The 15,598-nt window shown below is 45.9% G+C and overlaps 1 protein-coding gene across 4 annotated transcripts in view; it reads left to right on the plus strand.

The window, feature by feature from the left end:
* Positions 1 to 15,598, plus strand: part of SLC25A48 (solute carrier family 25 member 48) — a 41,667-nt gene that overhangs the window by 25,204 nt on the left and 865 nt on the right. For 2 of the 4 annotated variants that reach the window (XM_059917141.1, XM_059917144.1), the window contains exons 5-7: positions 474 to 731; positions 3,261 to 3,419; positions 12,817 to 12,946. In XM_059917141.1, the coding sequence (XP_059773124.1) occupies positions 474 to 731; positions 3,261 to 3,419; positions 12,817 to 12,946 (547 nt within the window). The remainder of the gene's footprint in view (positions 1 to 473; positions 732 to 3,260; positions 3,420 to 12,816; positions 12,947 to 15,598) is intronic. The other 2 variants (XM_059917142.1, XM_059917145.1) reach the window with 2 other exon arrangements.

The following is a 15,598-nucleotide window of genomic DNA, read 5'->3' on the forward strand; positions in this document are numbered from 1 at the left end:
ATTTGGAACCAGGACAGTCTGGGTCCAAATCTCATACACTTTTTACCACACTATGCACGAGTACACACACATACACACACACACACACACACACACAGTGTGTTGGGTTTTCCAGCCTCTGCTTCAAGAAGGAGCTTGGTATGCCTCAGCATATTTGACCCAAGGCATCGTGCAATCACATCTACTCAAAAAGACATAGTGATGGTTGACCGAGAACCTCTGGGCATTCTAAGGCAACAGGTGCTTTATCACCTGGCTGGGATTTTGTCCAGTCTGGCTGCACATGTTGGCAGGAGCTCCCTGCTGGGACTTCAGAATCCCCGTTTGAGCTGCCAAGACGGTCAGAAGTTTTGGTAAAAATCAATTGGTGACGTGAGTGGGAACTGTCAATGGGCTGGGCTGACTCCAATGCCAGACAATGGTCATTCTCTTGCCCCCAGGTCACTTGCCATCTTTTTGCCCTGTCTTTGCAGCCAACCTCGGTTTGAAGCCCAGGGTGGCAGCTCTTGGGGAGCAGCCAGCCTACCAGGGGCCTGTGCATTGCATCATAACCATCGTGCGGACTGAAGGCCTGGCAGGGCTGTACCGGGGCGCCAGTGCCATGCTGCTGCGGGACGTCCCGGGCTACTGCCTCTACTTCATCCCCTATGTGTTCCTGAGCGACTGGATTACGCCCGAGGCCCACACAGGCCCCAGCCCCTGTGCTGTGTGGCTGGCGGGCGGCATGGCAGGTAAGGGCGGCATGGCCAACCCCTGACCCCGTGCCGGACACGGCAGCGAGACAGCTGGGGAGCCTACCATGCCCTTCTCAGCCCTGGGGAAGGGCAGGGTTCATCCAGCCACTCATCCAACAATTCTTAGTTAAGTACCTGCTATGGCCAGACCTAGCCAGGCAGGCGAAGGGCTACGAATGGGGAATGGTCCCCCCTCTTTCTCCCATCCCCTTCTCTCTTGAGTCCCTATCTGGGCTCTTACAGCTTTCAGCTGGAAGGTATATTTTGAGCACTTACTCTGTGTCAGGTATCACTGAGCTTTGAAAAGAAAATCTGTTATCATGGCTCACCTTTTTTGAATACTGGCACCCTGCAAACCTTTCCAATGTGACATTTTCATTAGCCCCAGAAGGTAGGAATCAGTCTCCCCATTTTTCAGGTGAGAAAACAGGTTCAGCGTGACCAACTCAAGGTCACACAGCTAATGTAGACAGTATAGTAGGGACTCTGCAGTCAGAAAGATCCAAGTTCAAATCCACACTTAGTCATTTTGTGACCATGGACTGGTTACTTAACCTCCTTACCCAGAACCCACGCTGCATCCCCATTTCACTTTGGGTAAAAGTCAATGACCTTGCAATGGTTTCAAGACCATCAGCATTTCAGCTGCCTGTTACCCTTCTGCTCTCATTTTTTTGCTACCGTCCCCTTACATTGCTCTGCTCCAGCCACACTGGTCTCTTTCCTACAACTTGACCGTGCCTGGCTCTCTCCCCACCACAGGGCCTTTGTACTTGCTATTCCCACTGCTTGGATTTAGCAATGCATAGGTCATCAGGGACTTTGACAAGACCCATTTTGATGAAGAGAAGGGTGTGAAAACCTGATTGAAGTGGGATCAAAAGAGAATGGGATGAAAGAAATTGGAGAACCCAAGTACAAACAACACTTTTGAGAGATTTGAATGTGCTATATTGGGAAAGAGAGAAACACAGCTATAGTCAGAGAGGGGTACGGAAGTCAAGAGAGGATTGCTTCTCAAGAAGGCGGATAACTGATGGGAACATACTGTATAGCACAGGGAACTCTATCGAATGCATGGTGGTAAACTAAATGGGAGGGAAGTCCAAAAGGGAGGGGATATCTGTATGTGTATGGCTGATTCATTCTGTTGTGCAGTGGAGGCTAACACAACATTGTAAAACAACCAAACTCCAGTAAAAATTTTTTTAAAAAAGGCAGATAACATGGTATGTTTGATGCTGATGGGAAAGATCCACTGGAGAGAAGAAAATTGTCATTCCTCCTCCTCATCATCTAATCAGCTGTGCTTGAAACTTAGGAAACACATAACAGAGCCCACATCTTAGCCACCAGACCCCAGTGTTCCTGTTCCCCCGCCTTGTGCCTGAGGCCTAGCCTGTGCCAGCTCCCAGTAAGTGCTCAATAAATACTTCTTGACTGAGAAGGCAAACAGGCCCCAGCTGCTCTCATTTCTGGTGAGAGCAGGTGCGTGTGGCCTGGCAGTCAAACATGGTTTTGTAATACCCTCTCCCATGGGCTGAGAACAGGGGAGTGTGCCAGGGCAGCACCTGGGCTGACTCCAGGGAAAGCGGCCCCATTTATCCTGGAAGAAGGCAGGAGGGAGGAGAGGTCCAGAGGGCCCCCAGAGGACCAAGGGCAGGAGGCTGGGATGGGCAGGGGTCTGGGGACAGGCTAAGGCCTCTTTTGGGAGCCGCTGGGCAGCAGTTACAAAACCTTGCAAACCAGCTGCCTTGGACTTTGGCATCGGTTTGTTTTTCTCTCCCCATCAAAGAATGTGCCAATTTCTCTGTTTATACAATAACCTGGCGTTGTTTTCTTAGAGTCCTTTAAAGTCACAAAAGTACTGAAACCAGGACACCTGAACTTATCCAATGGAGATGACCCAGTGGCACATGGTCCTAAGGCCTCTATCCCACATCACTGGAAAAGATAAGAGCTTTTTAAAGACCTGCCCCTGCTCTTCTCTGCAATCCCTAAGCTAACCCTTCATTGGCAAGCAGGCTATCTGAAAGTGTTTGTTTAGCATCTTCTTCATGTTCAGAGTAAATCCTGCCTCTGGGGAGCTGCCAGCCTTCAGCCTCAGGCCTCACCCTGGTCTCCCTCCCCTGTGCCCGGAAAGTACTATGGGGCCTGTTGCTCCAATAAAAGCTGCTAATAAAGCCTTCTGCTTAGGAAGCACTAGCGATGGACCTGGCACTGTGCTAAATGATTCACATGCACCAGGTTATTTGTCCTCATAGCAACCCCATGAAGATAGGTACTGCTGGCCCATTTTACAGAAGACAAACCCAAGGCCTAGAGGTGGCAGGAGACTTCTGCAAAGTCCCACAGCAAATGGCGAGGGAGGATCAAGAACCCCCTTCCTAGGTCCTGACCTTGAGCTCTTTCCACGTCCCCCAGCAGCATATTAAGCCTCTGAATGGTGGAAATCTGCAGGGAGCCAGGTCCCCTCCACACCCCAACCAGCCAGCCCCTGATACCTATTTGTCTCTCTCTTAACAGGAGCAATTTCTTGGGGGACAGCAACTCCTATGGATGTCGTGAAGAGTCGACTGCAAGCTGACGGGGTTTATGTAAACAAATACAAAGGTGTCCTGGACTGTATCTCCCAGAGTTACCAGAAGGAAGGTCTTAAAGTAAGCCCCACAGCAGTCATGCAGGGTCAGTGTCAGTCCCTGGAAGGTAGGGTCAGAGATTTTGGAAGATGTGAGACTACAGAGAAGGGAATCAGGAAACCGAGGTGCTGGCAGTTAAATTATGAAACACTTGTTTCATCCAGTCCTTGCCCCGGGCTGGAGGAAGAAGTGGGTATGCACCCATCTGATGGGTTCAGAGAGGACCGGTAACCTACCTGAGGTCACACAGCTGGTATGTGGCAGAGCCAGGGTCTGGACCCACATCTGTGTTACCGAAGCTTGCCTCCTCATCCAGAAAGGCTAGGAGCTCCTTCCTCACTCCCTGCTCAGCACCTCAGCCTCACCTCTCCTATAAGTGGGAATTCCCAGAACCACCTCAATCATCACATCTTGCAGGTTCCAATTCCCTGATCTGTCTTCTGCTTTCCACCCCACACAAGTCCAGACCCCATCACCTCTGGTCTCGGCTATTGAGGCAGCCTCCAGCCTGGCCTTGTCTTCCTTCTCCTGAACCTAAAGGGCTTGTCCTAAACCCAAGCCTCTACTTGCCTCTAAATTATCTCAGAATGAAGATCAGGTTTCCACATCTAGTGTCCAAAGTTATAAACATCCCCATCTATCTTGCCTCCCACTATACCCCCTAGTACCCTCATGCTTGCTCTTCCTCGAATGGGCCCCTGGCTATCTTGGCATGCCTCTTAGAGTCAGCAGACTTGAGTGCAAAGCCAGGCCTGGCTATTTGTGAACTGGGGGAATCCAGGCAACCTTCCCCTCTCTGGGCCTCAATTTCTCCAATGATAATCACCCCTACCATGAACAGCAGAGATATTTGTAGGTTAAATTAAATTAGGCATATAAAAAGTGCTCAGTTTAATGTATAACACATAGAGAACATTTAGAAAGAGTCATCTGTTTATCATTAGCATTATTAGTAGTAGTTTTATTAGCGTTAATGTTACTACTGATCTCTGGGCCTTATCTCACGTGACTGCCTCATCCCAAGCCCTCCAATCCTTACTAACTGCCACGCCAGTGTGTCCAAACTTGTTTTTTTGCTCCAATGGAGTGCCAGAGCTTCTCCTCTGGAAACCTGGACTTCCACAAAGGCTCTCTCGTCTGTGTGTGACCTCCCAAGTCAGTGTTCTCCAGCTGCTCCTGGACTACAGCCAAGAGTGGCTGGAGCCAATTCACAGGCTACTGCAGGTTTTGCTGCCAGTACTGAGGTCTGTCTGCCTATTAGCTGATGCACAGGTGGGCAAGACTCCTCTGGGGTCCCTTGGTGTATAGTGCTGGATCCCACAACTCCCACAGAGGCACTTTTGTTTATGGATGGATGCTGAATTTTTGTTGTTGAAGTGAGGACAAAATAAGGGACATTTTGGGCTGCCATGATGCTAGCGTCACTCTCCCCATGTATTTACCTTTTGTGAGATTTTTACAATATCTCTTCATACAGCTTCAAGTTACTGTCTAGTGATATTTTATTTCAGCCTGCAGGGCTCTCTTGAGCATTTCTTACAGGGTAGATCTAGTGGTGATGAACTCCTCCAGCTTTTGTTTATCTGGGAATATCTTGATTTCTCTCTCACTCTTGAAGGATAGTTTTTCTGGATATAGAATCCTTTGTTGACAGTTTTGGTGTTTTTCTTTCAGCACTTTGGATATATTCGCCCATTGCCTTCTGGCTGCTGAAGTTTCTGATGAGTAATCTGCGGAAAGTCTTATAGAGGATACTTTGTGTCTGCTTTCAAGAGTCTCTCTTTGTCTTTCAAAAGTTTATTATAATGTGTCTTCTTGTAGTTCTCTTTGAGTTCATCTTACTTGGAGTTAATTGAGCTTCTTTGATGTTTGTATTCATGTCTTGCATCATGTTTGGGAAGTTTTTGGCCCTATTACTTCAAATATTCTCTGCCTCTCTCTCTCTCTCTCTTCCCCTTGGACTCCCACAATGAATATGTTGCTCTGTTTGATAGTTTCCCACAAGTCCCTTAGGCTCTGTTTACTTTTCTTCATGTTTTTTCTTTCTCTCAGACTCAATAATTTCTCTTGTCCTATCTTTAAGTTTGCTGATTCTTTCCTCTGCCTGTTCAAATAAACCTTTGAATCATTCTAGTAAATTTTTCATTTCAGTTATTCATTCATTCATTCAGTGCTTTTCAGCTCCAGAATTTGTTTGCTTTCTTTCTGGGTTTTCTATTTCTTTATTGATATTTCTATTTTGTTCACATATCATTTTCTTGACTCTCTTCACATCTTTCTTTAGTTTTTCAAGCATCTTCAAGAAGGATATTTTAAAGTCTTTGTCAAGTAGATATGCTATCAGGTCTTTTTCAGGGACATTTCATTTTGATTATTTTTCTTTGAGTGGACCATACTTTCCTGTTTCTTATATGCCTTGTGATTTTTTATTGAAAACTAGACATTTGAATCTAATAATGTGGTAACTCTGGAAATCCAATTCTCAGTCTTCCGCAGGGTGTGGTGGGTTTCGTTATTGTTTTTGATCATTGTAGGCTATCTCTGTGCCAATGATCAACCTGAGGTGTAAACTTAAGGTTTTCTCAGTGTTTTTCTGAGCCCGTGCCTTTCCCTGGGCATACGCAGTCACTTTCTAACTTTCCTCATACGTGCAGTTGCTTTTGAATGTCCTAGTCTTTAATGTCTGGCTCCCAAAAGAGGAAAAAGAGAGAAATGAAGGGAAGGGAAAGGGGCACCATCCCTTTAAATTCCCTGGAAGTCACTTCAGCCAGTGAACAAGGGGGTTGCAAGATGGAGGGGGAGGTTAAACAAGAATGAATGCCCTCCTCTTTGCACCTCATCATCAGAAACAGCAATCAGTGACCAGAACACAGATGTCCAGTATTTGGAGGACAAGGTTCTCATTGCCCACCCTGGTTCCCACAAGCTGTGTGCAGGTTACTCCAGGAACACGTGCATAGATGCCTGCCAAAGGGCTTGGGATGGGGGATGGGTAGCTGCTACTGTGCTAAATGCTGACATTGACTGAAATTAACCACTGCCCAAACCCTCCCCTGGAAGTTGGAAGCCTTCAGTAAACTCCAGAGTTCTAAAGTAGTTACATCAGACAAATTCTGTCTGTGTAATAGTTATTTAGGTGAGGAGACAGAGTCCTGGTATTTTCTACTCTGCCATGTTCCTAGAATTCTCACCTCAGTTGTTTTTTTTTTCTTTTCCAGTTTTACTGAGATATAATGGACATACAGCATTGTAGATGTTTAAGGTGTACAGCATAATGATTTGACTTACATATATCATGAAATGATGACCACAATAAGTTTAGTGAACATCTATCACCTCATATAGATACAACTTAAAGAAATAGAAAAATACTTTTTTCTTTGTGATGAGAACTCAGGATCTACTCTCTTAACCACTTTCATACATAATGTACAGCAGTGTTCATTATATTTATCATGTTGTACATTACATGTTGTACATCCCCTCCCACCACCCCTCACTTCTGGTAACCACAAATCTGATCTCTTTTTCTCTATTTGTTTGTTTTAGAAGTATAATTGACCTACAACACTTTGTTAGTTCCTGGTACACAACATAGTGATTTGATGTTCCTATGCATTTCAAAATGATCACCATGATAAGTCTAGTTACCATCTGTCACCATACAAAGATATTACATAATTATTGACTATATTCCTCACACAATACATTTTATACCCATTACTCATTTAGTTTGTAACTGCAAGTTTGTACCTGTTAATTTCCCTCACCTATTTCTCTCCTCCTCAACATCCTTCCCCTTTGGCAACAACCTGTTTGTTCTCTGTATCTATGACTGTTTCTGGTTAGTTATGTTTGTTCGTTTTGTTTTTTAGACTCCACATATAAGTGAAATCATACAGTATTTGTCTTTCTCTGACTTATTTCACTTAGCATAATACCTTCTAGGTCCATCCATGTTTTCACAGATGTCAACATTTAATTCAGTCTTGGCTATTGTAAATAATGCTGCAATGAACATAGGAGTGCATGTATCTTTTCTAGTTAGTGTTTTTATTTTCTTTAGGTAAATACCCAGGAGTGGAATTGCTGGGTTGTATGGTAGTGCTATTTTTAATTTTTTTTGAGGAACCTCCATACTATTTTCCATAGTGCTGCACCAATTTACATTCCCACCAACAGTGTGCAAGGGTTTCCTTTTCTCCACATCCTCACCAACACATGTTATTTCTTGTCTTTTTGATAATAGCCATTCTGACTGGTGTGAGGTGCTATCTCATTGTGGTTTTGATTTGCATTTCCCTGATGATTAGTGATTTTGAGCATCTTTTCATGTGCGTGTTGGCCATCTGTATGTCTTCTTTGGAAAAATGTCTTTGCAGGTCCTCTGCCCATTTTTTAACTGGGTTGTTTGGTTTTTTGATGTTGAGTTATATGAGTTCTTTGTATATTTTGGATATTAACCCCTTATCAGATATATCATTTGCAAATATCTTCTGTCATTCAGTAGGCAGCATTTTCATTTTGCTGGTAGTTTCCTTCACTGTGAAAAAGCTTTTTAGTTTGATATTGTCCCATTTGTTTATTTTTGCTTTTGTTTCCCTTACCTGAGGAGACTGATCTCAAAAAATATTGCTAAGACTGATGTCAAAGAATGTATAGCCTATGTTTTCTTCTAGAAGTTTTATGGTTTCAGGTCTTACATTTAAGTCTTTAATCCACTTTGCATTTATATAGGGTGTGAGAAAGTAGTCCAGTTTTTCCAACACCATTATTGAAGAGGCTGTATTTTCCCCATTGTATATTCTTGTCTCCTTTGTCATAGATCAATTGCCCATATAAGCATGGGTTCATCTCTGGGTCCTCTATTCTGTTCCATTGATCTATGTGGCTGTTTTTGTGCCAGTATCATACTGTTTTGACTACTGTAGCTTTGTAGTATAGTTTGAAATCAGGGAGCATGGTACCTCTAGCTTTGTTCTTTGTTCTTAAGATTGTTTTGCCTATTCAGGGTCTTTTGTTTTTCCATCCAAATTTTAGAATTATTTGTTCTAGTTCCATGAAAAATGCCATTGATATTTTGATAGGGGTTGCATTTCATCTGTAGATTGCCTTGGGGAGTATGGTCTTTTTAATAATATTAATTCTTCCAATCCATGAGCATGGTATATCTTTCCAACTGTTTGTGTCATCTTCACTGTCTTTCATTGATGTCTTATAGCTTACCAAGTACCTTTTACCTCCTTAGTTAATTTATTCCTAGGTATTTTTTATGCAATTGTAAATGGGACTGTTTTCTTAATTTCTCTTTCTGATAGTTCATTGTTAGCAACAAATTTCTGTGTATTAATTTTGTATCCTGAAACTTTACTAAATTCATTGAAGAGTTCTGGTAGTTTTTTGGGGGCATCTTTAGGATTTCCTATGTATAGTATCATGTCATCTGCAAACAGTGACAGTTTTACTTCTTCTTTTCCAATTCAGATTCCTTTTATTTCTTTTTCTTCTCTGATTGCTGTGGCTAGGACTCCCAATACTATGCTAAATAAAAGTGGCAAGAGTGGATACCCTCGTCTTGTTCCTGATCTTAGAGGACATGCTTTCAGCTTTTCACCATTGATTAAGAAGTTAGCTGTGGGCTTGTCATATATGGCCTTTATTATTTTTATCATAAATAGATGTTGAATCAATTGTCTTTTGTATTTTTTTAGCAGAAGCACAGTTTGTGATTCAACCAATAAATACAGAGTGACACATAAGAGAGATTCAAAAGAGATGCTCAGTTTTTATTTGAGATTTTTTTTCTATTTCCCCAAATATTAATGTATCATTTTTCCAAAAAGTGCTGTAGAAGCAAAATATATTGCAGATATTATTTCCTCCAAAAATTTACTGTGTTCTGTTAAAAGCAAAGTCCTAGAAAACAACTGAGGTCAGATGATTGATTTCTTAACCTCAAAAGTGTCTGACCCACAGTTTATATTCAGAGACAGGTTTTAAGCAGAGATAGCAATATTCAACTTGATTAACCACATCATTGACTGAAATTATTTTTTATTAGTTGCTTAAAAAATTTGTAGTATGTGAACATAGGAAGCTTCAAAAGGTATAAGAGGATATACTGTCTAAATGTCCCTCCTGTGACCCCCTGCCAGTCTGCTCTCAAAGGCAATCACTGTTATAAGTTTCTTGTGATATATTTTCAAAATATTCACAGCCTATGCAAGCATATATGTGTGTGTGTGTATTTATGTATGTTTGTATAGGTGTTTGCATATAAACATACATAGCAACATGATTAAAAAAATAATCTTATACAGCCCTGGAAAGTTGGGTGGTCTCACAGTCAGATCCCCAGCAGCGGCAGGTGGAGCACCTTTTCCCAAGGCTGAGGGATGGCTCCAATCCTAGTGAGCTTGAGTGCTGGCTTTGTGGAGTACCCATTCCCAAACAGTTTTATTGCAGCTCACTGAGGCTGCAACCTATTCTCACTTCCCTATGGAAGAAGAACTCAGTGATAGTAAAGAATTGGAAAGGAGTCAAATAACGGCAATGGTACCCAATTTTAGTAGCCCCTTGTAACTCAGTGATTACAAGTAAAGCAGTCTTTATGGTAGGGGAATTAGTAAGTCCATGGACTTCTGGGGCATTCCCAAGTCAGAACGGAAGAAAGGTGGGGTAGTTTTGGATCCATTCTCTGCCTGCTGCGAGGATCGTCCTAAACCACATGGGCCATGGCTCACACTTGGAGAGCTGTCACCTGCAATAAGGAGGCTGGAGGAGTGACTTGATGTCCTCTAGCTCCACAGAGGTGACTGTTGTGAGGGGGTTTGTGACAGTGGGATGAGACTGGATGACTCTAAGGAGAGATGGAGGGGACCATTTGTAAGTAGGCACCAGTGTTGGTTACTCTTTGGTTCTGCTACTTGGGGGATCTGAAGGCCTCCCTCCACTCCAGGAATCCCCCACTACCACAACCACCACCAGGATGCTTTCAGCCCAGAGACCATTCTTTTTTCACAGCAAGGAGTTTGTTCGTTCATGCATTCATTCATTCATTCATCTGCCTGTCCATCCATCCATTGATTCATTTAATAAGATTTATAGAGGCTCCTCTAGGCCAAGCACCGTGCAGATGCTAGGGATTCAGATGTGAGCCGCACTACTCTGACTGGGACTATTAATGAAGGGACAGACAAGTCATAGGTGATTGGAGGATGGTGTGAGAAGTGCTGTGATGGCAGAGATACTGAGGGCACAGAAGACAGCGGGCCATAATCCTACTTGGGGTGGCCATGGCAGGGCTACCAGAGGGTATAGCCGAGTCTGGGGAGGATTCCAGCAGAGGGGACCAGAAGAGGCTCAGTGGTGAGAGAGAGCTGGCCTGTTAGGAGGAGTGAATGGCAGGCCAATATACTGCCCACAATGTCAAGTGTAAGAGGCAGCTCAGAGAAGTGCAAGGAGAGAGCATGTGGGTCCTGGCAGGCCAGGGAAGGGTATGGACTTGACCTTGGGAAGTGGGGAGCCATTGAGGATTCATGAGGAAAGACTCTGTCTACTGTTTTTGTGTTCCAAAAGCCAAGGTGATAGCCAGTAGCTCTGCACTCTTTTTGCCATCTTTGGGCCTCACAGCAGAGCAGGCCATAGCTAGGGGGAGGTCACCTCTGGCTGCCTGAAGTGGCCCACGGCTCCTGCGTGGCCCAGTGCCGTGGGAGAGGAGGATCACATTCCAAGCTGCGTCCTGCCTGGCTTGCCTCGCCTTGCAGAGCCAAACCCCGGTGCACACGGGAGCCTCTGTGTGCACCCGGCATGGAATTTTCCTCTCAGAGCCTGACCCAGTTCCTTGCTGCTATTCAGTCACCCTGGCTGAGCCTGTGGAATTCCAGAAAGGTTAGACATTAGAGAGGAGTACTAATGTTACAAGGAGCCCTCTTGCCCCCTACCTGAATTGCTCCAGGTTTTGGCTGGGCCACTTGCTCACCTCTGGGGATCTTAAGCTCCCTTCCCTGGGGCCAAGGCTCCCTCACCCACCAAGGTACACTGAGGCCCTTCTCTCTCCTTCCTGACGAAGCTGCATGTCCCAGGCTGCCACGAGTGCCATGGTGCAGGCGCCTCTCCTGAAGGGATGTCTGTCACCTGACGTCCTGGCCCATGACAGTGGCCTGCACCTACCCTGACATCACAGTGTCCAACAACTAAGAAAACTGGGGACATGCAAGGGATTTCTACCTTCTGAAAATTATAGTACCAGGTCTAGTCCGTAAACAGTAAATTATACAGGCATCAATAAACAAGTTTACATCTTATACCTGACAGTTCTCAGGTCATTCACACTTGGGTAGTGATTTACCTTCAGACATGTGATCTCTTCCCAGAGAAGACATTTAATGACAGCTCCTCCCCATCCCACCCCTCACCAAGGCCTTTACTTATTCTCATCATGTTCTAGGTTATACTGTAGTTACTCCTGAATGGGGCTTATCTTCCCTAGTAGCTTATAAACTTCCCAAGGGCTGGAACCACGTCACAGAGATCAGTGTCTACCCAGCACCAGGCAGGAAGATTCAGGGTGGAAGGGAAGCATCTTACCATATTCCCTAGGGGTGAAGACAAATACAGTCTTCTTGTATTAAAGGCCGGGTTTAGGCCACTGGTACTAATACTCCTCAGCACTCATACTAATGACCAAAGTGGAGTGCTACTCTGTATGAAGTGGTGAGTACTGATGATAAGGATGGTGGTGTGACTGTCAACAGTTAAGGAGTGCTTTACTGCCTGACAGGCACTGTGAAAATGCCTTTAAAAGCAACGTCTCATCTATTCCCTCAAAAACTGTAGGAGGTCAATAGTATTATTACCCCTATTTGACAGTTGGGAAAATTGACTTCTAGAGACTTTGCTATTTTCCCAAGTAACACAGCTACTAACTGGCAAACTGTACCTGGACTCCAGGTGTGTCAGCTTGAGCAGGGCCTGAGTTCCCCCTACCCTGCCCCTTTGGGGACGTCCTGTGAAGCACCTGTCACAGTTGTTGGTCATGGCCGGGTGCTCTACCCCTGCAAAGCGTGTGGAGCTCTGACTTGCGGAGTCCCGAGAACCGAGCATCTGTGCGCATGCTCACGAGAGAGCGCCACAATTAAACGAGTGTATGTGGTGTTCGCGGGACTCACCTGTTGGCGCATAGTATGTAGCGCATGCGTACCGGGCCTGCGAAGGAACGCGCCTTCAGAAGTGACGTGGCTGAGGGTGGGGGCGTGGCTGGGGTGTGTGTGTGCTGGCGGGGGAGGGTCTCCACCTTCCCGGTCCTTTGGGCTCTGTAGGGTCCAGCCTGGGACAGGGGGCTGCGTGGGTGGGCAGCAGCGCCGGCCCTGGCTCTGCCCTCGGTGGCAGCCCTGCGGAAGGTGCAGGTCAGTGCCCTGTGATAACGCCGCCTCCTGCCAAAGGTGTTTTTCAGAGGCATCACGGTCAATGCCGTGCGGGGCTTCCCCATGAGCGCGGCCATGTTCCTTGGGTACGAGCTCTCGCTGCAGGCGATCCGCGGGGACCACGTGGCGACCAGCCCCTGAGCGCAAGGTCAGTGCACCTCCTTCCCAGCCACTTGTGCCCTCTTGGAGCTTAAAACTTTCTTTGAGGTGAAAATGGTGTGGCCTTCTGAAATATCCCTCTATCATTTGTTTCCTGTTTAATCTGTGTTAATTCTGGGCTAGAATTGCCACCCTTCTTGTCATCAAAAAGCCCTTCTGAAATGCCCACCTGTGGCTGATGGTGAGCTGGACGCTCAGTAACTGAGGTCGGCACAGAACTTACCTGTTTATAGTGAGCTCACCTATCTGTTTCCCGTTCAGTAGCTTCAAGAGCCCTTGGAGAGACGCGTGTTTAGCTTCACTGTACAATTTAAATAACCCAGGCTCAAGACTGAGGACTTGAACCAGGGTGCCCACCGCCTGTTACACAGGCACCATCTCCCCACCTCCCTACTGAACTCAGTCTAGGTCTGAGGACAGGCTCCCAGAGTCTAGAGGACAGCCTCTGCTATACATACCATCCCTGCCTCCCTCACCCTCTCCTTTTCCTGTTCTCATTGTAGAAAGGTCACTGCAGCCAAAGGGATCTAAAAACAGAAATCTGAACAAGTGACTCCCTTGCTCCAGTGTCCTCAATGGCTTCCCATTGCCCTCTAGGTTAAGTGTCAGTCCTTAACAGCCTCGTTCTCACCAGCATCTTAGACATACCATCCTCACTCTCGCCTCAGGGTCTTTGTGCATGCCGCCCTTGCCTGACACCCTCTTCTCAGGCCTTCCTCTTGTTTTTGGCCTCACCAACTCCTCTTTGTTGTCCAGGCCTTGGTGTAGAGGTCTCCTCCTCTAGGAAGCCTTCCCTGATGTCTCAGCCAGGAGGATGTGTGCCTGCTGTAGGCTCTGCTCTGTCCCTACCACATGCCCATGCATTATAACTGCCTGCCAACTTTCCTCACTCCCCAGCCAGCACGAAGGTTCCAGAAGAGCTATAACTATGTTTTCACCTCTGTATCACTAGTGCTTCTCACGAAGCCTGGCACACAAATGGCCACTCAGAAACACCGTTGAGTAGATGGATGATCAACTTCCAATATCCCTTCTTTTCCTCCCTTGTTTCTCCTTCTCTAGCCCCAAACTAGTTGTTTGCAGAGCTCAGAAGACAAAGTGGGATGAGTCACTGAATTTTCTAGAAAACAAGAGACCATTTTGCTTCGGTCGTGGTGACTGCAAATTCTCTCAAGAAGGATTGTCTTCATCAGGAAGGTCTAACCAACCTCCCTGTTGACTGCCCTGGGGCATCAGAGTCTGGCTAGGATGTGTGGATGGGGCCAGACCCTAGAGCCAAGGGAAGGGCAGGATGGATCAGGCTCATGAGAGTGAGCCCAGGCCCAGCCCTGGACACTGGTTTTAAATCACATGCTTTAGCTTTTCACTAAAGCACCTGTATCCACAGCTTTCTGGCTTTTTGCCCTCTCTTACAAAAGGAAAAGGGCAGCAACACATTTTGCATAATTAAATATCCTGCGTAAAGAGTCACTGAACTTGGGTTATGTCCAGGACAGGGAAGAGAAGTCTGGTTCTTAAAGCTGTGCTCAGATACTGGCCACATCCCCCTTTTAACAGATGAAAGTGACTTTAAAAAAATTCTATCATAAAATCAATTTTTATTGTAGGAAAAAATAGAAAATACAAATAAACAAAAAGAACAAAATAAAAATACCTGTAATCTCATGACCTTGTTAATATTCTTCCAACTTTTTTATCCCCCAAATGGGATCCAACTTTACTCAGTATTTTATAACTCACTCCTCCCATTTACTAGTTCAGGACCATTTTTCCATGTCATTAAATCTTCAGCTGCAAAGCGGTTTTAATGCCAAGGCTTCACAGATCCCAGAGTCGCTGGACGCTTGCCTGAGCCATGGCACCCTGCCACTTGTGGCCACCCTGGTGATTGGCTACTTCAGGAGGAAAGAAGGCGTTTCTAGCAAGCCCAATCCTGATTGTCCTGGATTTGGCCTTTCAGAGCAGTGCCCCAACTGGAAGCTTTTCCTTCTGAAAGTGCTCTGATAGGACAAGGGGCACAGATGTCTGTGTGCCTTTTCTCTGCTGGGGTGGCGAGGGGGCTGGTGCCTCTCAGGTGGAGGAGGGCATTCCCAGTGACTCTTCTGGAGCCTCATCTTGAACAAGCCTCACCCAAGGAGTTCAACTTCCTGCTCTAATCCAAGAACACCAAAGCCCTTTAATGAGTCCTGGATCTGAATTTATCAAGTAGCGCTGAAATCTCGGGCAGGTCATGCCCCAGGCAGCAGTAAAACCCACTTTTTGAAGACAAGGCAGCCAGTGCCTGCCTCCTAACCTAGACTGAGGACAGAGTGGGATGAGGTAGTTAGAGAATTAGGGAGCCTAAAAAGTGGTGGGACGCTGTCTATCTCGATTCCTGGGCACAGGTGGTGGGAACGGCGTGGAATTGTTTCCAGGTGCCTGCAGGGAATAGAGTCCAGCCCCAAGCAGCTCCAGCCCCCTTCCAACCACCAGATACAGAGCTCTCCCCCCGCCCCCACGAAGTCCTGGGAAGGAAGAGCACTTCCCTCTCACTCATCCACTCAGTTATCTCGCTCCCAGATCACACATATGAGTGACCCAAGGATCATTTGAAACCCAGCAAATACCGCACAAGGTGGTGGTTTTGTGATGTGGTTAGTTT

Source organism: Balaenoptera ricei, chromosome 3 (genome assembly GCF_028023285.1).
Source record: "Balaenoptera ricei isolate mBalRic1 chromosome 3, mBalRic1.hap2, whole genome shotgun sequence".
In the NCBI taxonomy this organism is placed as follows: Eukaryota; Metazoa; Chordata; class Mammalia; order Artiodactyla; family Balaenopteridae; genus Balaenoptera; species Balaenoptera ricei.